Source organism: Agelaius phoeniceus, chromosome 8 (genome assembly GCF_051311805.1).
Source record: "Agelaius phoeniceus isolate bAgePho1 chromosome 8, bAgePho1.hap1, whole genome shotgun sequence".
Lineage (NCBI taxonomy): Eukaryota > Metazoa > Chordata > Aves > Passeriformes > Icteridae > Agelaius > Agelaius phoeniceus.
Window position 1 is genome coordinate 16,418,132 of NC_135272.1, and position 21,703 is coordinate 16,439,834.

The 21,703-nt window shown below is 39.6% G+C and overlaps 1 protein-coding gene across 6 annotated transcripts in view; it reads left to right on the forward strand.

The window, feature by feature from the left end:
- PTPRC (protein tyrosine phosphatase receptor type C) overlaps nt 1-21,703 on the forward strand; it is a 75,818-nt gene that overhangs the window by 32,951 nt on the left and 21,164 nt on the right. For 3 of the 6 annotated variants that reach the window (XM_077182095.1, XM_077182096.1, XM_054638273.2), the window contains 4 exons: nt 17,280-17,312; nt 20,154-20,186; nt 20,425-20,649; nt 21,204-21,326. In XM_077182095.1, the coding sequence (XP_077038210.1) occupies nt 17,280-17,312; nt 20,154-20,186; nt 20,425-20,649; nt 21,204-21,326 (414 nt within the window). Of the gene's footprint in view, nt 1-17,279; nt 17,313-17,762; nt 17,889-18,674; nt 18,774-20,153; nt 20,187-20,424; nt 20,650-21,203; nt 21,327-21,703 lie in introns of all 6 variants that reach the window. The other 3 variants (XM_077182097.1, XM_054638271.2, XM_054638272.2) reach the window with 2 other exon arrangements.

A 21,703-nucleotide genomic window follows, 5' to 3' on the forward strand; every position in this document is an offset into this window, starting at 1 on the left:
TAAAAAGAAATCCATAAAAATGATAAGGTAGGAGAGGAGTATGGTGTGACATCCTTGCCTGGCTGTCAGACCTCTGGCTGTCCAGGAAGTCACCCTGACACACATGGTTGCTTCCATCTCTTCTGCAGGTTTAGGCTTCCTTCATGTAGTGCGGCAGATGGAGGTGCTTCCCCTTTGGTGTCAGGTGCTTGATCTGGATCTGCAATCTTGGAAACATTGTCAGGATTGTTGATATAGTGATATTCATCCATTTCTACTGATGCATGAAGGATGGAACTTGGGGCCATTTGGATGCCTTTCATCATACTCTTGGGCAGTGTGCAATTTTTCCAGTGATTGATTTGCTCTTGCTGTAGTAAGTCATCACTTTTTACCTAAAAGAACCTCATGGTTTGGTTTAATGTCATGTTTTAATTGATACCTTTTTACAGAGGATATATTCTAGTTTAAAACAGCACAGGTGACAATGTGCAGATGCAGTGATTTGTTTTAATGGTCTGAAAAATCCTCCATTCCCTGTGCTTGGGAGTGCACACTAATTGAGTTTGCATTCTTCTTTATGAGGACAAGGCACACATTTGTAGAATCTCATTGCAAACACCATTAAGTTAGACTGGAAATTGGACATACAAAGAAACAGAGTTAATTCACTCAGTTGTACCAGGCTCCCAGCATACCTTACCAAAGGACTGTTGGCACAGTTTAAGGCAGTGGCAGAGATACATTATGAAGAGCTTCTGTATTATAAGTAGTATTTGGAGTTAGTATTGTAAAAATATATGCACACTTATAAAGTGAGAAATGTGAGTATATTACATAGATGCAATGTATTGGAAGTCTATATGCTATCTTCTGGGTGTAATATAAGCAGTAAAAGTTACATCTCCTTTGAAATCCCCAGTGCTATTTCTGCAGAATATGAGCCCTAGTCTTCTTTGGGACAAGAGTTTAAAAGTTAGCTCTAGGAGAAAGCATTTTAGAATGTATGGAAAGAAAGTATACAAATATAAACTGAAATCCTAGAACCTGTCAGGAAATTATGACAACACACTGTGCAAGTGTGTGCCTCAGGCTAAATGGAGAGGGAGCAGTGAAGCCAGAGAAAAAAATAAAGGCTGGGCTGTAAGTGTTTGTGTAGGTAGTAGTGGTTTTCTGAAGATGAAAATCCATCTAAAGGGACACTAACTAAAGATAATATCTACTACTCTAGATAAATTCAAAGTAATTATTACCAAATGAAGAAATGAATTCAGGAAATCATATAAACCATGATTAATTAACAAATTATTCCAATGTATGAGAAAAGCTGTGAATAACTCAATGGTTTGCTAGATTGTTAAAAAGTACTAGAAGCAATAAAACTGAAGACTAAAGTGCCTTTTTTACCAAGTTTTCATGCAGTCAGCCCCAGAGAGATTCCTGTTCAGTGCTGGAAAGTATAAGGCAACAGTAGAAGGCAGGGTTGGCTACAATCTGTTAGTGGTGTTAGGAGGGGGCCCAGCAGTTTAACAGCACAAGGTGTTTGCTTCTGGGAGCACTGGGAAAGAGCAGAAATGGGAACCTTTTGCCTTCTTTTTTTATTTTTTTTTAAATAATGCTAGATTTTCTTTTAGGAAAGAAAAGCTTATGAATAAGCTTATAAAAAATATATAAAAAAACTTGTGCATGTTGTCTTTAGGAAGTAAGTTTCAGAGCTGAATGGTGTGGAATTCACCCAACATTTCTTGAAGGACTTAAGAATATGAAATTCCAATTTAAAAAAAAACCAAACGGCTGCCTGAGCATCAGCTGCTGTGGTAGAGGTAGCCAGGCAATCATGATTTTAATAATGGTGGCTCTTTCGACTTTGGATAGACCAATGAAGTTTCAATAGTTAAAAAATACTTGAAATAGTAATAGCAGAAGGATAAAAGAAAAAAGAACTTTGAATGTTTGTACTAGGCAGCTTGGCTCATCCTGGCCCAGGACAGTCTCTGGATATTTTGTGCAGTGCTCACAGAAGGGAAATGACACTTTGTTCTTAGATATTGGCCATCCCATAGTGTACCATGAAATTTGTGTCATTGGGGTGGTTGCCTGTGTTGTGCTTTGTAGCTAAAAAAAACACTCTAAAAATGAAGAAAAAAATGAATCATTAGGGCAATTACACTTTCTGGTTCTTTAGTTTTGCAAAATTCTGTCTTCAAACAATGTAGGCTGAAGTGTTAATGCTTCTGTACATTGCCACCATTCCCCTTACCTCAGTGAGGAAGTTTACTCATTTGTGGGTTGACAGGCAGCCTTGCCTGGGAATGGGAAGGTGCTTGCTGGCAGTGCAAGCTGAGAGCTGCTTTGCTAAGTGCAGACCAGTGCTCTGCTAAATTGAGATAAAATTCAGGCACCCACATCCTGTCACACCATTTAGTTCTTGCTGACTGCCATATACCAGGAAATTGAAATTGAAATAAGTCCATTAGTTCCAAACACTGTTAAAAACCAGCAAAGACTAAAAAGTTATACTTGATTTGCATTATACTGTGCACAGTTGAAAGGGTGCCTTGGGAGCTTAACCCTCTGCTCATGCAACTCTTCCTGGTGGTGGCAGAGGAAGAGCAAAACCAGCTCTGGCTGCTTCTCTGACATATTAGGTTTGCAGGTGAACAGGAGTGAATTCACAAAACTGGTAGCTAATGCAACTCTTCTTGTAGATCTGTAATCATTATTTGCTGCTAGTTCCTGTATCTGTTACCCTTGTACCAAAGATGTTGAATATGCAGCTTAAAATTATTGAAAAATTCAGCTGTGTTTGATTGTTTAAATACATATATGTTTCAGATTAAGTTATTAACCAGGGAAGTAGGTGTTCTCCTTTTATTACTCTATAATGTTAGCAACTTTAATTGAACCTTAGCAATAAATTATTGAATAGGGCTGAATGGGTCTATTTTGGAAATTTGTCTGAAATCAGTATGTCATTTGAAAAGAAATACAAATTTTAATTGAGCTTCTTAGTTTATTGAAGTCAAACCTTATTATCCAGTGAAAACTGGTCAAGACCAGGAAGATAAACATAGTAATATGGTTATGCATCACAGGCCTGCTGGGCAAGCCAATCTGAACTACTATCTCTGTAGAAGACTGAACTAATCCTTGTGATCTTATCACCTCTGAATTTCAGAACTTCTGATCAAGTTGGCAGAGAGATAGCAAACTGTCAAGGCTTCCTAAAAGGCAGTCTAGGTGGCAAGTCTGAAGCTGCTGTAAGTTCTTAGTGAAACTCTGGTGCAAGAGCATGTCAGTTTTTGACTACTGAGTTAGACTGAACACATCTTTCAGGTTGTGCTGTGGAGGCATCATCAGGGGTATCTTTCCTGGAGTGTTTTGTAATCAGATGCACAATGATAAGATAATGAGGAGCCAGGCAGGTAGGGACCAGCCCCCTGAACGTGGGGCCATTGCAGTTTAGAGGTCGGCTGCTGAAGGAGCATCGAGTCAGGAGCTCCTACATTGGCTGGCAGGGAGGGCAGGAGGCAAAAAAGAGGACAAAAAGCAGCCAATCACATATGGCTTTTGCAATTTTAAGCTGCACAATGGAGTGTAGCATTGTTGGGTGGATGTGCAGAAGGCACTAGAGCCCTGCAGCACCTACCCAAGCCCCCCCTCTGAGTCCATTCACATGTCAGCCGTGCTCCATAAGCTCTTGTCAGTGTCAGCGTTAACACAGAACCTGGGAAGGAACAGAGGCAGACATTTTGTCAAACTTATACTACAGACCAAACACATGTAGCAAGGGTTTTATCTGCTTTTAAGTGTTAAAATAATTCCCCTGCCCCTTCCTGCTGAGGTGGTGGATTGCAGTGAGTTTTATCTGCTTTATGTGATGTCTCTATATCTCTGCCAAAGCAAAACTTAGAGCTGACTAATGGATAAATACCAGCAGTGGCTCTCAGCTTTGTCCCCTAAGGTCTGAAGGCAGAAACAAGACAATGGGAACCCTCCCATAGTTAAGCCACTCAAATCTAACCTGAAGGTGATTTAAACTGAAAAGGGAGTTAGATCGTGTGGCTGACTGACTGTGATGAGTCATAGCCAAAAAGGACAGGATTCCACAGTACAGCAATGCCAGCAGAGAGGCCCCTGAACAAGCAGTAACAACTACAGGCGGAAGCAGGACTTTTACAGCCGCATTCAGGAGTGCAGTGCCAAAGCTCATTAACTTTGATGAGGTAAAAGATGACTTTCATTAGCAGCTGCCAGTAACTTAAAACTGAAAGACAAAACAAGCTTGGCAGTTAAGCCTGTTTTAGCACTGTGCACCTTTGCACAAGTAAAAGCACTTGCACTCCTGGCTGGAGGGCCAATGCTCTGGCAAGAGGCCGGTATTTCTCATGTAATGTGGACCAAAGCCATGGTCAAGTACATTGCAATGGTTCTAATGTGAGAAGTTCCTCATGATACCAAGTGCTGTGGGATCCCACTGAACCATCAGCCACTCACTCATCATCTCAGCTCCTCTATCTGCCAGTTTCCAGTCACTCATGATGGGTGATTGAGCAGGGGGATCTCAGCTCAGTGTAGGAGATGTTGTGGACCTTAGTGCCATTTCTTGCATTCATTGGACAGTTCTGTTAATAAGTTCCGTTTCCATTCATCAAAAAATCCTGTTCCTTTGGGGTAGCTGTTGGCCCCATACATGTGCCAAAAATGAATTGACAGTCTTTAGTTCAATTTTATTTGACACCATCTGCTGTGGTCCTGGAGGACTGGCTATTCGTACCCAAACATAAGCACATTATATCCTTGGTACAGGGTTCCATTCTCTGATCATTGTGTTCCTTATTTTCTTGAAAGTTCTAAAGTCTTTGTAAAGCTTTCTTTTGACCATATCAGCCTTAAAAACAGTCAGACATAACTTTCATTGCACTATTTCAGACTGCTTTATGCTGTTGTCACTGCAGATAATGTTTGTCTGTCCTTAATTTCTTTGGCTCTTGCTTATGTAAATGTATATAAAAAACATATTTTATGTCCAAAAGGAAAGAAAGAACACCTTGTGTTAACATGGCAGAATTTATTATTCATCAGCAGATGAGCAGAGCATCTTGACCATGGAATTTCTTGACCATCCTTGGCATGGAATATCCTACAAAAGGATCTTATGTGGCAAAATGGAAATCCAGAAAACAGAGTTTTACTTTTTTGTAGATTTTTCAAAGCTTATGCTCATGAGGCTATTCTTGATAATCCTGACTAAAATGCTGCAGTCTCTTTTTTTCTCAGTTGCCTTGCTAATGTTGGGCATTATTAAAAATATTCTTTCATATTTTTAATATTAATTATTAATATTAATATTAATTAAACTACCTTGAAAGTTTCAGTTTCAGCATCAAGTATAATGAAAACTGAAAAATTTGATAAAGAATTTGGGTGAGGGTGCTGCAGGTTGTGCAGGGCTTTGATCATAGTTCAGTTTATCCAAGTACTCCTAACAGTTTACATGCTGGTGCAGAGCAGCCCATGGAAATCCAGGTGATCCCACACTTGAGTTGGTCTCTGTGCACCAAATGGGAGTGCAGAGAAGGCTCATGTGCCTTCCTGAATTCAGCACTTCCTTCCAGCACTGTCAGTGCCCACTTCCTGCTTCTGTGTGCTGCTGGGGCGTTATTAAGAGATCTATTACATGCCAGACCCTATAGAAGTCTTGATTCACATTATCTTTCTTCAGACTATGATTTTTTTTCAAGCTATACTTAATTCCTACTGAAGTAAATGACAAGTAACAAATTTCTGTGCTTCCTTGAACACCTACCAGAAGTTTTTGTCTTTTGCAGTTTGTTTGCATTATCAATTTGTGGGGCATACATATGAAATGCAAAATAATAGGTGCTGAATAATATCTTCAAGTGCCTTCGTGTACACAACTGAAAAAAACCAAAAACTTATATATTTCCATATTAAAAATGAAAGAGCAGTACATTTTACCAGTTCATGTGGGCATACATTCACCAGTATTTCAGCCAAATACTGTAAAAATATAGACTTAGAAAAGCCTTACCCACATTTGCACATACTTGTGTCTTTCTGCTTCAGCTTTTCCATCTGTCATCACAGCAGACAGTATGCACACTACTTCCAAACTGCTCCATCTATGGGGATGTGTGTGTACAAACTGATATTTGTGCTACAAATCCAATTGGGTTTCTGACCTCCCACCTCCAAGTGGGATTGTTATTGTCAGATATGTAATGCTGCTATATTATTATTATTTCTTATTATTAGACATAAGAAATGTTTACAGGTCTGTGGTATTTCCCAGCTTGTGAATAGCTGTGCCTATATGAAGAGTGTAAAATTATTTGGAGCATGAAATTGGATGTTCTCTTAACTTTGGCCTGAGGGCTTTCCATGGGCCCCTATACATTGAAAGGTCCATACAATTCTTTTCCTAAGTAAATTCCTGTCTACCATCCTTATCCTTCAATTTTTCTTTTCTTTCCCAGACCATTCATTTAATTCTTTTAAAATAAAAAAATTATAATAAAAAAACTTGAAATGCTAATGAAAATTGCCTTCCACAGGCAAAAGATGGAAGAACAGACTATTTATGTTCTTTTTGCCTTGAATTATTTAAAGTTACTGAAATCAGTCTTGTTCATATCTTGAGGAACACGAGCTTTAGATTTCTGCTGGAATATGGGACACCACAATCACTGTGAGCAGAGTGGAGTCCTTCCGTTCTGCGCCTGTATTTCTATTTCCTGAAATACTCAGCATACAGTCTTTTAGAAAAGGATGATCAGCATAGGATTTAAAGAAAAATTAGATGAACTATTTTCACCTCTCTTTGCTTGTGATTATCAGGTGGTTCGTTAAACTTGGATCTCACATCTCCTGTTTGTTATAATGAAAATAGCAAATGGAGAAAGAGGAAAAAAAAGAACACATTTAAAATGCAGTGAAAGGCCCAGTGCTGGGTACCAAAATTACTGATCTGATTCCAAAAGAAAAATAAAGAAGGAGAGGGGATCAAGAAATCACTTTCACTTAATGTTTTTATTGAATTCCAGAGGAGTTGTGTGCACTGTGCTCTCTTCTGAAATCTGTTCACCATTGCTTTTGATGTGACATGAAGTAAGGGCCCCTTCTTGACCTGCTCAAGCTGCTCAGCTTCCCTGAAGGGACTGAGCCCAGGTTTTGCAATCCAGATTTTGAGATAGTGAGAGGCTTTTGTAAGTGTGTGCAGGGCATTCTGGGGAGCTCAAGTTCAAGGAGTTTCTCTCTTTGCAGCCTGTTCCTGTTTATGCAATCAGACGGATGTGGGCATATTTTTTTATGTCACTTTCAGATCCCTTGTCTATGAACTTCATAATTTTAAATTAATTTCTAATTGCAATATGCCATTATCTCCACTTTGCATGGGATGTTAGAGAGACACAGACGTAGAGGGTACATACAGCCACTCATGCAGTTAAGAGAGTAAAAAGTGGAATTCCTGGGTAGGACTTGGTGTCACAGTTCCAATTTTTTTCACTAGCTGAGGACAAGATGGATTTCAGGTCACACATCAAATATAGGACATTTTGATTAATTTAAATAGTGTAACTTCTGCTTTTCACAGAATCCCAAAATTAACTAGGTTGGACAAGACCTTTGAGATCGAGTCTAACCTATGACGTAGCATCACCTTGTCAGCTGGACCATGGAATTAAGTACCATATCCAGCCTTTTCTTAAACACCTCCAGGGAAATAATTAAAAAATGAACGATAAATTTTAACAGGCAGTGTTCTGGAAGATAATGATATGAATCACTGAATGATTTACTTTTCAAATTATTTTTGCATGAATAATGCTGGTAGAATCTGACCCTTACATGGTGGTTCCTATCAACATTTTGTGTGTATAGATTACTGTGTTTTAAATTGCACCCTAACAAGAATGCAGTTGATTTAGCTGTTGGTCAGTGAATCCTGGCTGTCAGAGTATTTTATGAACAATAAAAATGTTATTCAGTAGCATGTTTGATGAAGGATATTCAATTCTGATAAATTTTGGCCTGAATGTCTGGAGGAAAAAGAAAAAGTGAAGATAGTAGCCAAGTAAAATCAGTGTCCCTTGAAACAAAGAGAGTTTGCTGGCTGCAGCTGGCAGCCCCGGGAGGGCGAGGAAGCTGCCCAGCAGGCAGAGTTGGTATGGGGACGGTTCTCCACTGAGCTGCATGATTTTTTTTCCCTCTGTACTCTCTATCCTTTCAAGAAACAGAAACTAGTTGTCTATCAGCCAGTGCTGGTTAGGATCTTCTCTTCATGCTGGAAGAAATCTGGGTCATAGGATATGACTGAGACTAGCAGGATAGTTTAGAGCATTGCTGCTTGGAGATGTGAGGCTGGGACTTCACCTCATGGAGCACAGAGACTGCTGAGGGTCCTGTTAAGCTTGGAGCAAGAAGTCACAGAAATACAAATGACAGATCACTGGAAAAGGAAATTTTTGTGCCACATCTTTATTCTGATTTGTGAATCTTTCAAAGGCTGAGGCTGTGCAGGCAGAGTAACTAAGCACAATAAAACCCTCCAGTGACTGGAGGTACTGAGCAATGGCTCATGCATTCTCTGCTCTGGAACAGAGCAACTAGTTTTCTTTAGGCCTGAACTGCACAATCATCAGATAATTCAATTAGAATGTAATGTTTAATTCTGTGAGTAGATAAAGGCAGATTCTCAGATCTTCACTCTGACTCCAATATGCCCATTTGAACCACAGGACCCGTTCTCATCCAAGACACCAGCTGAATCCCCTAGCCTCAGAATTTGACTCTGTAATAGGGTTGTTTCAGAAGCACCAAACATCACTGTATCACTCACTGCAGCACTCCTTTGAGCCAGTTGTCATCTCCAAGAAGTATCAGAAATGTTGTTTTCACAGGACTGACTGAAAAGTGTGATTTTTGCAGCAGTACTGAATTATCTTGTTGAAGGGAAAAGCTCTGGGAACGGTGCAGCTGCAGCTGTACATTCACCTGTGTCACTAGGCCAGTGGAGCTCTGTGACTGCAGCCTTGGGGGCTCTGGATTATTTCTGTCCCCAGCTGCTGCAGCTGAGGAGCATGACACTCAGGTGCTGTCAGTGCTGCTACACTTTTGCAGCAGTTATTCAGTGTTGCTCTCTGGTGGGCTGTTGCTCTGTCATTTGTCACGCTCTGGTTCTGCTGTCTTGAGTCTGTGTGCCACCCCTGCTTACCCTGCCCTCAGCCCTTGGCCAAGGTGAAACCATGGAGCTCCTGTGGTACATTTATATATGTTTTATCAGTAAAAGTCTGCAGTGCATAACAATCAAACAAGTGGTTTGGTAGGGTGTTTAACACAGCAGTGGATCAGAGACAAATATTATTATGAAAAGGAATAACTCACAGGCAGATGTTAGTTCTTGAAAAAAATGTTCTTTTTAAAAAGCTGAATCTTTTTGAAAATCGCTGATTAGAGTCCTCACTGGCATAATGCTCCCAGTAAGTACAGAGCTGTTGATCCAAGGATTTCATGCTAATAGAACTCTGAGAAACAGAAGGTATTTCTGATTTCAACAGGCTTTATGTTATCAGTGGCTAAAATGCTGATCTTAAAATCCCAGACTCACAGAAAGACTTAGGTTAAACTAGACCTTCAACATCAATTACTTGCAGCCTCCCCTACTCTTCAAATGGTACTAAACTGTTTATGGTTTGAATTTGAGCTAATTAAAGACAGTTTAGAGAAGTATTTCCAAGTTGATTTTGGTTTTTAGAGCAAAAGACCCATTTTCTATTGCTGGCAAAATTACATAAAAGTTATAATCGATCAGGAAGATGTACAAAACCAGATAATGCTTTAATCTTGAAGGAACTCAAAGATATCTGTCTCTGAGAAGCAGAGAAGTGAGTCAGATATTTAAATAAGCCATGGTCCAATGAAGGCACTGAAATTAAGTTTGCCCCTGCCTCACACTCTTCATCAAGTCAGTCAGTCAGGCTGCTCAGCTGTAGCCTCTTTTTCTGATCAAAACTCTTGAGAACTGAGCTGTCTTCTGCTGTTCTCCACAACTTCCTGTGACCAATAGAGTCAGCAATTGCAAAAACCGTGGGAGTACAAATTGAGAGGATGATAAAATAGGTGTAAGTTCTTTCCTCCTTCTGCTTGCCATAAACAATATACATTCAGCAAATCCAGAGCCATTCTGTCAGTGCCATTAAGCAGAGCAATATGGAGCGAGTGTTTCTGTTCAAGGTAGATGGAGGAAAGGAAGATCAAGGAAGGATCCAGCAGGACTGGAAAAGTCATGACTGAAGTTAGAGGGACTGGCCCTGGGGAGCAGAGAAGTTTAGCATGGGAACAACATGGATCTGGCTCAAGACTTTCTGTGCACAAATACTGAAAATATATAAAGGGCAAAGCAAATATAAACACAGATTTTTTTGCATGTTGCACAAAATTGCCAAACAAATATCACAGCCAGTCTTTCATTCCTCATGTAAAGGGGTTTCTTAATCACTGTGGGGAGTACCCAGCATTTCACAGCTGAAGGAACTGTTACATCAGGGTTTGATATTCTCCTCTCTTGCAGACAATTCACAATGGTGACAAGGGCTCCCTGCAAAGCAGTTTGGAAGATTCATCCCAAAGATTGCCACCCCTCACTGTATCATATTAATGAACCTGTACAACTGAAAATAATTACAAATGCAAATATGATGAAAAGGAGTTTAATAGGGACGTGTCATGACTGCACTAGAGAAGTGGTTTAGCACTAAGATAAGTCTGATTGCTTGGGCATGTGGGTGCTATGGTAACTCCGTTTGCATTTGGAAGCACTTAAGCTCAAAACCACTGTATGCTGCACCCTCTTCCTTTTGAGCAGGGTTCTGTAGAAGAAAGGCAGAAGTAAACAGCATGAGAGAAACCACAGGGCAGCAAAGGCGTCGTTAGCTGTAGCTTATGAGTGGGTTACTGCAAAGCCGTCCTGTGAAGGCTGCAAATGTCATTTAAAGTATGGTGCAAGTGATAGAAAACCCCTCCTTCTGACTGCTAAACACACAATAGTCCTGGGTATTTATTTCAGGTTTGCAGGAACTGTGTTGGCAAAAAGCATTTGATTTGCTGCTTTTGATTTTTGTTCTACTTCAGGTTTAAAGTTTTGAGAAATTCTACATATCATTGGTAATAATTTTTAAATCCATTAAATTTATGTTTCTTCAGGGAAATTTCTCTTTTGCTCTGTGTTTTTGTTTTCCTTTGGAAAAATTATACTCCTATATTTATTTTGCATAATTAGAACTAGAAAAATACTTTTTTAAAAATGGTCAGAAATATTCAACATGTATTGTAACATTCTGTTCCTTCTTGTATCAGTCAGTTGTGCATTCTTAATTCTCTCCCTTTATTCTGGTTGTTCCCCTTGTAATTGATTGCTGGCTAATTTGAATTTTTCGCCTTCTCCATACCTGTAAATGCTGATTACTGCTCACAGTTGACTCTGAACTTGAGGAGGATAGGAATAACTCCAGTTTTGGGAGGTGGACAGCAAGGAGAGGGATCTAGAACAAGCATTAATTTCAGAGGTCAATTTTCACTGAAAGCCTAGCACCACATCCTATCACTGGCTGTAGTTAGAGCAGCACTCGCTCCTGAGCTGGGCTCTGCAGGCAGACCACGCCTTCCCACTGCAGGTCAGCCCTCAGCACTGGCAGGTGCTTGGGAACAAAAAGGCTTTTGACTCTCAGATAATGCCTTAACCAAAGGTTAAAGGGGAAGGAAAGAGTGCCAGGATCAGGCTCTTGGGCAGTGATGCACTGTGTGAAGGAGTTGCTATGGGAGGCAATTATTAATGAACTTGTGCAAAAAGAAATATTTTGAGAAATTAGATGGAAACTATTTTAATTATCGTTTTGAAAAGTCAGAATGGACATAAAATCCAGATATCAAAAGCAAACAATTGGAATTTCTTAATCGGAACATTTTAGAATTTCTGTTAAATTAAAATTTACAGTTTCAACATTTTATCCCTAATTTCTGGTGAAAATAAATATTATAAATATTGCCTGTGGAAAAGAAATTATAATGTTTATTTAGTTCTAACTTCTATGATTGCTATAGGGCTATGAAGACTTTTATCAATTAGACAATGAATAACTTAGAAGTGATTTGATGGCTTCATCTTCAATGATCACAAGAATATATTTTTATTTTAGTACCCTCAGAAATGTCTCTGTCATCTGAGAAAATTCTATACTGTAAACTCAAATGAGTAGTTTATTTTTTTACTCAGAGCATGAAAAAATTCTCATATTTTTAATATGAAGTCTATATAGCATTCTTTTACTCGATTTTCAAAAAGCAGCAGTTCATCCAGAAACTGGGAATATTATTAGTTTTTTCTTCCCCAGAATTAGAGATAAAGAATAAAGTGTAATTCTGTAGTCTCTGGTTATGAAAACAATTCAGCACATGTGATTCCACCTATAAAATTTGAGGGGTCCTCTGTGGTATAGAATTACTCAGAAGTTTAAGTGTTTTTAGTTTATTCTGAGGTCTGCCCAGATTTGTTTATAAAGTAGCAATGGATCCCTCTGTTTTGTGTTTTCAGCAAAAATAACAGTAACATCTCTGGCCTGATGCTCATTTACTTTAAGGTCTCGTTAGCTGGTTCTGGCAGCACAAGGGAGCTTTAAAGCAGGTGTGAATTACATCCTATCCCACTTGAAGTTTAAAAATAAATCAAAGGGCGGCTGGCAGCATTTTGTGAGGCTCCTTGCCTTACTCACCCTTCACCTCCCACCAGGAACTGTTCTTTTTTTTGCAATTTAGTGTTGGCTGGCAGGGGAGCTGCAATGTCTGTGCTGTTTGCTAGGAGACCCCCTCAAAGAGCTTTACTCCATCTGAACAAGTAGACCACATCCTGTTGCTTTCTGTGCAGATGTGAAGAGCCCTGACCCTGCTGAAGCAGTGCCGTTCAGCTGTGAAAAGAGGGAAGGCAGAATCTGGACTTACATCGGTTGCTTGGTATAAAATGCTGCCTGGTGGGGGTTGCTGGGGTCTGTTCAATATACTAAAGGCTGGAGAGATCCTGGGAAAAGGGCAGCAGCTCTGCAGAATCAGTAAGCATTTTTTCCTGGCTGCAAAACACGGCTGCCAACTGCTTTACAGACACGAGGCTGAGAGGAAGGATTACTTCCTCTGCCCCCTCCCAGCTCTGGCAAAGACATGAGGAGTACAGCTGGATGTGAAGAGCCAGCTGGTATGGCACCAGGCTAGATAAAACACCAAATGCACTATTAGCAGAAGAGCATCGTCCTTCCCACATTACTCTGTGCTGTGTGTGTGGAGGAATGCAGTCCTGCAGCAATCCTGTGCTCAGAGCAGACAGCCTGAGCTGCTGCCGTGCAGGTGTAGCCTCCTGGCCAGTCCAGCAGGAAATACAAAACCAGGTCCATTTTACTCACTGTGCAAATTAAGCAGCAGAATGGAATTAAATGACATGTTCTATGTCATCAGCTAATGGATTTCTGCCCCTCTAAACATGATAGCATTTTTGGGTTCTTAATGCTGATTCAACAGGATCTCCATCTTATCAGCTGGCGTTTGTGTTATTAATAGCCCATGCACACAGGAAATGTGTGCTGGCTCTTCCTGCTGCTCAAGAAGATCGCACCCTGGACTTCCTTGAAACACATTTTTATTATTAACATATTGTAGATCCCAGTTGTCCTCTGTTGAGTTGCTGGGTTCTGCCAAGTGAAAACATTTTCCTAATGTTATACAACTGGACTTATACAGGTGTAACCACAGCACTGCAGTGAGTGCAGAGTCAGTACTGCAGAGGTGATGCAGCAGCTCCTGTACCTCCAGATGTGACCCAGAGAGCCTACTGTCCTAGGGGTTTGAGAGGTTGGCTTGTTTTTTTTTAGTGGCCTGGATTCTTTCAGGATTTTTCCATTTACTCTTCTTGTTGAACATCAAAAGTACTTCATAACACAGTACTCCCATATTTCACTCACAGGGCCAGTACATCTTTGGGCTTTCAGGAGAAAGAGCGATGAACTCATTTGTTTTAGGTGTATTTTGTTGCCATCTCAAACCTTTCTTTGAAGCCCCGCTGCATTCTCTCCACCGACTGGTAGGAAGGATAATGAAAGCGATTAGCCAGGCTCCCATCTGCCTGTGGGATGAGCTGCTGGTTATACCTTTTTCCAGGACATGTGATTAAGGCCAGATCTGCTCAAACCTTACTGATGAATCATTTGAAATCTTTTAGGTATGTCAGCAGGAACCAACTGATGGCCAAATCAAGAGAAGGGAGAGGGAAGCTTAAAAAACTTACTATAGTTGTAGGAACTTTTTCTATGCTCTAATTCTTCCATATGGGTTATCTGATGTTATCCTTGTTATCATACACATATCATCTTGAGAATGTCTTATGGTTGGATGCAGTTTAGCTCTGAGAAAAGTTTTGGGGTAGTTCCCATTTAAACTCAGACCAACTTGCTTAGCTTGGCAATCATCAAGCTTTCATACTGCACAGCATGTGTTTGGGGGATTGGACATCCTCATTGCATTTTAAATATATTTTTGGATTTCAGCTTTCAAGTTTCTAGAATTATGTTTTAGAATATAAACAAGAGCAGACAGTTTTGTCTTTGAGATTAACTTGGTTAGCCTGAGGTTAGCTCAGGCATTTGTTAGTGCTGGGACATTTTTTTGAAAATTAATAGTAGCAATATACCTATTAATCTCAGAGTAACAGAGTCTGGAGTGTTGAGATTCTTCTTGCTTTTCCTTCATTTTACCCAGTAGCTCTCAGAAAGGCTTCATGGGGAAATGCATTTGCTTTTCTTTTTGAGAGGATTTTTTAGTGTTCTGGTGCCACCTATTGAATTTTTTTCAACTGCAACTTCTTCCATTGCTATAATAAAGCATATCAGGGAATAGAATCATAGGAGAGCAGGAGACCCTTGAAATACTTAGAAGGGCATAAAACTGCCATGAAGTTCTGTTAAAGTGATAGCGCTTAGTTATAGGCAGGAAAAAAGGGCAGTTTCAGAGTATTATTTCCCATTCTGTTTTAAGACACTGCTCTGAGCAAGGCAATGGTACCAGGTGATCTCTTGAGGTCTCTTGTAACCTGGAGTTCTATGATTATGTGTAATGTTTAGCTTCTCTCACTGGGATTGAGCAATAAACCTCACACTCTATTTAAGCTATTAGCATTATTCTAACTTTACAAGGGGGAGGATGGGGAAAATGATTTTCACAGGAAGCTTGAGGAGGTGAATGAGGCAACACAACACTGACAAGCTTATGATCCCCCTGATCTTTTATTATCTCACTTAGCTTGGAAGAGACAATCTTGATGTGTATAATTTTGCCTCTATTATGTTTGCATCAGAGATCAGTAAGTAGCTTGAAAACTATTTCTGAATGTTTCACTAATCTGGGCAGAGTTTAATTTAGAGTTTGATTTTTCTGCAACTTCTTTTATTCTGTTCTAGGAAAAGTTTCTAAGTAAAAGTTAATCTGTGACAATGCTCATGGAAAGTTAATATTTGGCTTAAGGTATATTTGATGTACTCAACCAAAGTAAGATTTGGAAAAGGAGGGGGAATAATTGATTCCTCAGCTAATAAGCCTTTTGAAAAAGAAAATCACATTATGGAATTTAGAATGACTAACTGCCAGCTTTCAAACACTGAATTGAAAACCATGAAAATACATTGAAAATTTATTGCTTATGGCAAATACAAATGGATATGAATGTTAGCTTTTACAGGGTTCCTTGGCAGTTTAACACATATAGTTATAGATCATGCAGTTGTTGTAAAGAAATGTTGCAGACAGGAGGTTTCAGATGCTGAAGGTACATTGCAAGTTCGAAAAATGAGTTATATTTTTGTTTCTTATCTGTAACCTCTCTCAGGTTAGGAAGCTTCACTTGCTAAGATTGTGTAGCTTTGGAAAGAATGCATGGTCTGTGTTTCAATGAAGGTAAATAGACATAAATGAATTAATATACTAGACCTGTTAATATAGTGGCTTCTACACCCATGTTATTCAATCTGTTTTCAGTTTGCTACATTTTAGAGCTTACATTCTTCCAATTAAGAGCAATGTTATTTTGACAGTTTCGTATGATTTCAGGCAAACCTCATGGACCAATATCCTCATCTCATGGACCAGATTTTAGGCAACACCCTTCCCCACTTCTGTAAAGAAATAAATATTGCATTACTGTTTTTTGCCTGACTTCATTTGACTTCTGTTGATACTTTTTCTGTAATGTATCAGGCTACTGGCTTTTCCCAAATTGTCGGTTGTAGTACGAGATTTTGCATAATGTACAGTTGCACAACAAATTCAGTTGCTGACTAGAAAAGTATTTGCAAGACTTTAGCTTTTGTGTACATTCATATCCATACCATGGCTTGGACACACTTCATGACAGTTCTAAACACCAAGTAATTCTCACTCCCTGCAGGTGACACTGCCATCACTGGTTGTGTGTTTTTAATGTCTGTTGTCAGCGTTCTAAACTGTCCATATGAGGTGGAGAATCCATGGTGGCCACTGAGCAGCCAACACTGCTGCTGTTTGTCAGGTCAATAAGGAGAAAATCTCTGGAGTCCCAGGGCATCTGCTTATGTTGATCTTCTGTGTCAGAGATGAGGGACATGGCTCTGATGCTGATACATGAACAGGATACTTATGTATCCCTCACAAGTATGGCAGTTTCTCACGTAAACCTGGCTTTTTGCTTTAAAGGTTGAAGGAGTTTATTTGCAAAAGAGTAAAGATACAGCAGTTGTGAAGTGTCGTGAAGTGAAGCTGAAGTAACAGAGAAATGATAAACAGAGAAGTTCTATCTGAAAAACATGTGCCACAAGAAAGAGATAAATAAATTCCAAGAAACAAACATAGTAGGAAAGATCTGGTAGAAAAAGAGCAAAATAAGGAGGAAGGAAGAGCCAAACGGGTGGCTGGAAGTTTGTCAGATGGGGCCCTGAGCAGGCTGATCTGCTGGATGGCATCTTAGCCCATGGCAGGGGTGTTTGAACTAGGTGATCTTTAAGATTCTCTCTAACCCAGACCATTCTGTGATTCTGTGACTGTATACTTGATTTTTTGGGCATCTGGTTGTTGCTATATCCACTAAATATAACTTAAGAATGTGTAATTTCCTGGGGAAAGCTTAGCTGATATTTGGGAGGAAAGAATGTGTCTTTATTTTTTTGGCAAATTCCTTGAAAGTTTAAGTTACGCTTTTTCTCTCTCTTTTTCAGGGGAGGAGACAGCAATGACCACACCTGGTACTGGTAAGAAACAATTTACATGGCAGAATTGCATTGATTTTTTGTTTTTTTCTTCCTTGACAAATTCTTCTTTCATTTTCTCACACACTATTACCTCACAGAGTGTATAATGCCTTTTCATTCACCCAACAAAATGAAATATGCTGTCTTAATAGGCAGGAATATCTGACATGTCTGGTTTTGAGTAATGTATTTAGGTATATTTTAAAACACAGCATTTAGCATGAAAGACGCAATTATAACCAAAAAAGAAACCACTCACTGGTTGTTCATCTGACACCTGTTGAATCCCCTGGACTTCGAATGTTTGATGTGCGTTTGTTCTGTTAAAAATTCCCAGTGTCTCAGTAAGGGAGTGTTGCAGCACTGCACCCTGGCGGTGTGGGCAGCTCTGTCCCTCGGGCGGGCACACGGGATGGAGCATGACCGACCCTGCTGTCCCTCTCACCGCAGGTGCCAGCCTCGCACACAGCACGCACTCCTCCCCGCACGGCACGGCCCCGAGCAGCCCGGCACGCAGCAGCGGCTCCGCTGCCCCCACCGCACGCACTCCCTCTGCCTTCGGGGATGCTCCTGCAGGTTTGCTCTCTCCCCTTAGCAGCCACGCTCTGCTCTCAAAACTCTAGGGGAAAACGAAGTCATTCACCACCAGGGTAGCCTTTTCCAGCTCATTTTCATCCAATGGAAAAGGTGTCTGTGCTTTGGCATGGCGGCAATGCCAGGACTACGTGCGGGATCTGGTATCGGAGGGCCCGGTCTTGCAGTCACCACAGTAGAACCAAAGTGCCAGCTGCTGCCAACAAGGCTGCCCCCAAAGCAAGAGCAGTAGGAATGAGCCTAAAAGAGATTATAGAGACTGGTCAGTGGTTTATAAACAGGGAGATAAATAATGAAGTATAGTAAGAATTACAGTGAGTGAGCAAGGTACATGCCCCAGCAAACGAGCACTACCCTAGAGTTGCTGTTTGTGAAACAGCACAAGCACTCTTCATAATTGTGTTTTATTGTAAGAATATAGCAAAATGTTCTAGTTTTTCCCAGTTCATAGATTGAAATATTATTTTTATTTTGACTTCATCTGGAATTATGACTAACTGTTGACCAAAAAAAAAGTCATTGTACATAGCAAAATTAATTTGTAAGTGGTATACTCCTAAAAATTTGCTTTCTATTTAAATACTCTTTTTTTAATTTAAAATATTAACATCACTTTTCTTTCAGCAGTCTTCTCTAAATTACAAAAATCCCCTAAGAAACAAAACAAAAACAGAGAAGTGCTGTAGTGTAAGACATTTCTGATGACAAAGCCATATGGAAGAATGAATTTCACTTTTTAATGCTGATATGTTGTTTATTTTCTTACAGATGATTACAATTCAACATCCTTGCACAGCACCACCTCATCAGTCAACTTGCCAGCAGGCACTGGGATCAGCCCCACTCCCAGCTCCACTTACACAATAGGTGACAAACTTGCACACAGTTACCACAGTTCCAATACATCAGGCACAGAAAATGGATTTAGATGAGGCAATTCATTTGGAATGTTTTTAACCTAAGCATACAAATTAGACATACAACTGCATTAAACTTAAGGATGTTTTTAGGAACCTTACTGTTTATGAGTAATATTAAAGATACCAGATTTGTTACTTGTCAAGCAAATGCAAAATAGAAATTATTTCCCCACAGTGACATATAGCAGGAGGGTAAATCTGTCAATTATTGTGTCAGTACTTTTCTTGTTATTCACAGAAATTTGCCCAAGCCACAAAAAAGTGTGAATACATCTGAGATCTCTGTGCCTCTCTGTCTTCCAGTGTCTTCCCTTTGGTTTCACACAGCAGTAATATTTTTTGGCATCTGGTAGTTCAAGCATTTACAGTGATTTTAGTTGCCATTGGGCTGTAAGGAATTTGTCAGGTCAGCAAAATATATGTATGTGCTTGTGCAAAATACACCCAGGAGCTGGACACTTTCCATCTTGAACTATCCTTGGAGTAGCTGTAGGCTGCTGTCTGCTCTTTGACAAACTGAACTTAGCTTTTACTTGTGGCTGTTCTGCCCCTTACAGTCTTGGTGCCTCTCCAGTGGTCCCTCTGTTTGCCACCATCCAGCTGGTGACTCCCAGCCTGGAGGCAGGAAATCTAGGGCCTGCCTTCTGTGAAAAAATTAGATATTGGTGTGTTTTAGTGACACCTTTACCTTGGGATATATTAAGTAAGTGTTTTCAGGATGAAGTCCTTTGCTCACGCTTCTCTACAGAAAATACCAGTAAAAATTTCTTTTGGGTATCCCAGTGTAAATGTAGTCACTAAACAACCTGTACTGTTGTATAAATCTCTTTCCAAAGGTAAGATGGCAGTGCAAAAAGCAGGTAAATTTTGTTTCTTTGGTGACATTTTATACAACTCAGTTACCCATTTCACAGCCTAGATGGGTAAATCTATGGGCATCCTGGAAAACTGCTGTAGTTTATCATACTGCTATGAGAGTGTGTGATTTTGGAATATTCTTGTGTAATTTTGTACTCAGAAATGTTACTCGTGTAATTTTGTACTCAGAAATGTTACTAATAACCAGTTCGATTTCTAGTTCATTGATGTCATTGGCAAATTGTGAAAGACACATGATGGCTAAAATAACTAGTTAAGGAATGGTGTTATGTATAGCTGATGTTTTCTGCCCTATTTCTAATGTGAGAGGAGTGCTAAATACATTTACTTGTGTTGAATATATTGAAAAAAGAGTTTGGGGCAGTACCGGTCACCCTTCTCCAATGCTTTGTGGAAAAAATACCCAATCTGTTAAGACAGACCTTCATATTGTTTTCTTTTTTTATAGAACCTACCACAGTGATACCTGAAGCAACTTGTGGTAAGAATCATACCCCTTATTCTCCTTCAGTCTTGAAATGTGACCAAATAGTAAACTCAAATACAGAAAAAGCTGATAAAGCAGCAAAAAAAACCCCAACCAAACAACTGATCAATTAGCATATAAAACTGGTAATTAGTTATTTTATAAAATGTCTTTGAGTTCTGGAAGAAGTAAGATTAAAGTTATTTAACAGTTCTGGTCTTTTCACCTCCATTTACAGTAGCTTTTCTTTTAGCTATTATTGAAGACATAAAAGACTCTAAGAACAACTCTAACATGACTGAAGTTTTCCTGAAAATTGACACAAATGACACAGAATACATTATTGTGGGGCGTGACAGAAACAGAACTGTGAGTTCCAGCAACCGTTCAGTAGAGCTCCCAAATTGCTGGAATTACACTGTCCAAGTTAAAAACGGCACGTGTTCAGATGGTACTTCTTCTTTTCTTGTTCCAAAAGGTAGGAGTACAAGGCTTTTAGTAGTTTCTTTTCTTCTTTTTTTAAAAATTTATTTTTACATGCAGTAATTCAGCTTCCCTAGGTTTCTTTGTTTGTTCTTGTTGCTTTTCAGAGAATCAGACAGAAATTTTTCATATTTTGTCCATGGTTCGCAAGCTATTCTGAAGTTGTATATTAAAACTTTGCAGTATTTTCTTAAGGAACAATGAAAACAAACAGTAGTTTTTTCATTCTAAAGAAAAAAGGAAACTTTAACTGCAGTGGCCATATGCATTGTGGTAAACAATAGCAAGACCAGCCACCACTTCAAAGCTGGTGTTTATGCTGAATGTCTGTACTAAAACATTAATTTATTATTTGAATACCTGTGTGTCTTTATCTCATGAAGGCTTTTTAAATTTTTGCTTTCCATTTCTTATTAAATTCTTTGTATATTATTCTCTGCTGATTGTATTCTTCATATTGCAGAACAAGTCAAAAAACATAAATGAACTGTTATTAAAAGACTCAGTATAGCCAATGTCACAATGATGTATAATATTCTTCCATTCCAGTCACCAGGGAATTTCTTAAAGTCAAGGACGCAACCAACACATCTGCCTTGTTATGTTGGAGTAGCTCACTTGCCTGTGCTAACATGACTGTCACCTGCAATGGAACACCAACTTCCTTTGAAAGTGGGTTATTTATTTATTTATCTTTTAAAGCATTGTTGATGTTGTCTTTTGGTGAAAGACTGGCAGATTTAAATTAATTGTGCCAGTCTGAGGAAAAGGTAGCTCAGAATTCCCGGGATTGCCAGTTGGAGGACTTCCATCCCCACAAGTGTAGATCTGGGAAAGTTCAAACCCAGAGATCTCTTTTGCTGAGTTTACCAGTTTCAAAAGTTGCACAAATTCTGGAGGTTGTGAGGTCCTGTTTGATTTTCTGAAAGGGTGCTGAGCAGTTTGGAAATACTGCAGTCTGTGCTCGTGCTGTGAGCTGACCCCTTGCAGGCTGCCTTGGCCTCTGTCTTTGCAGGCTCCTGGATGCTGTGAGGCCAGGCTTTCTGCTC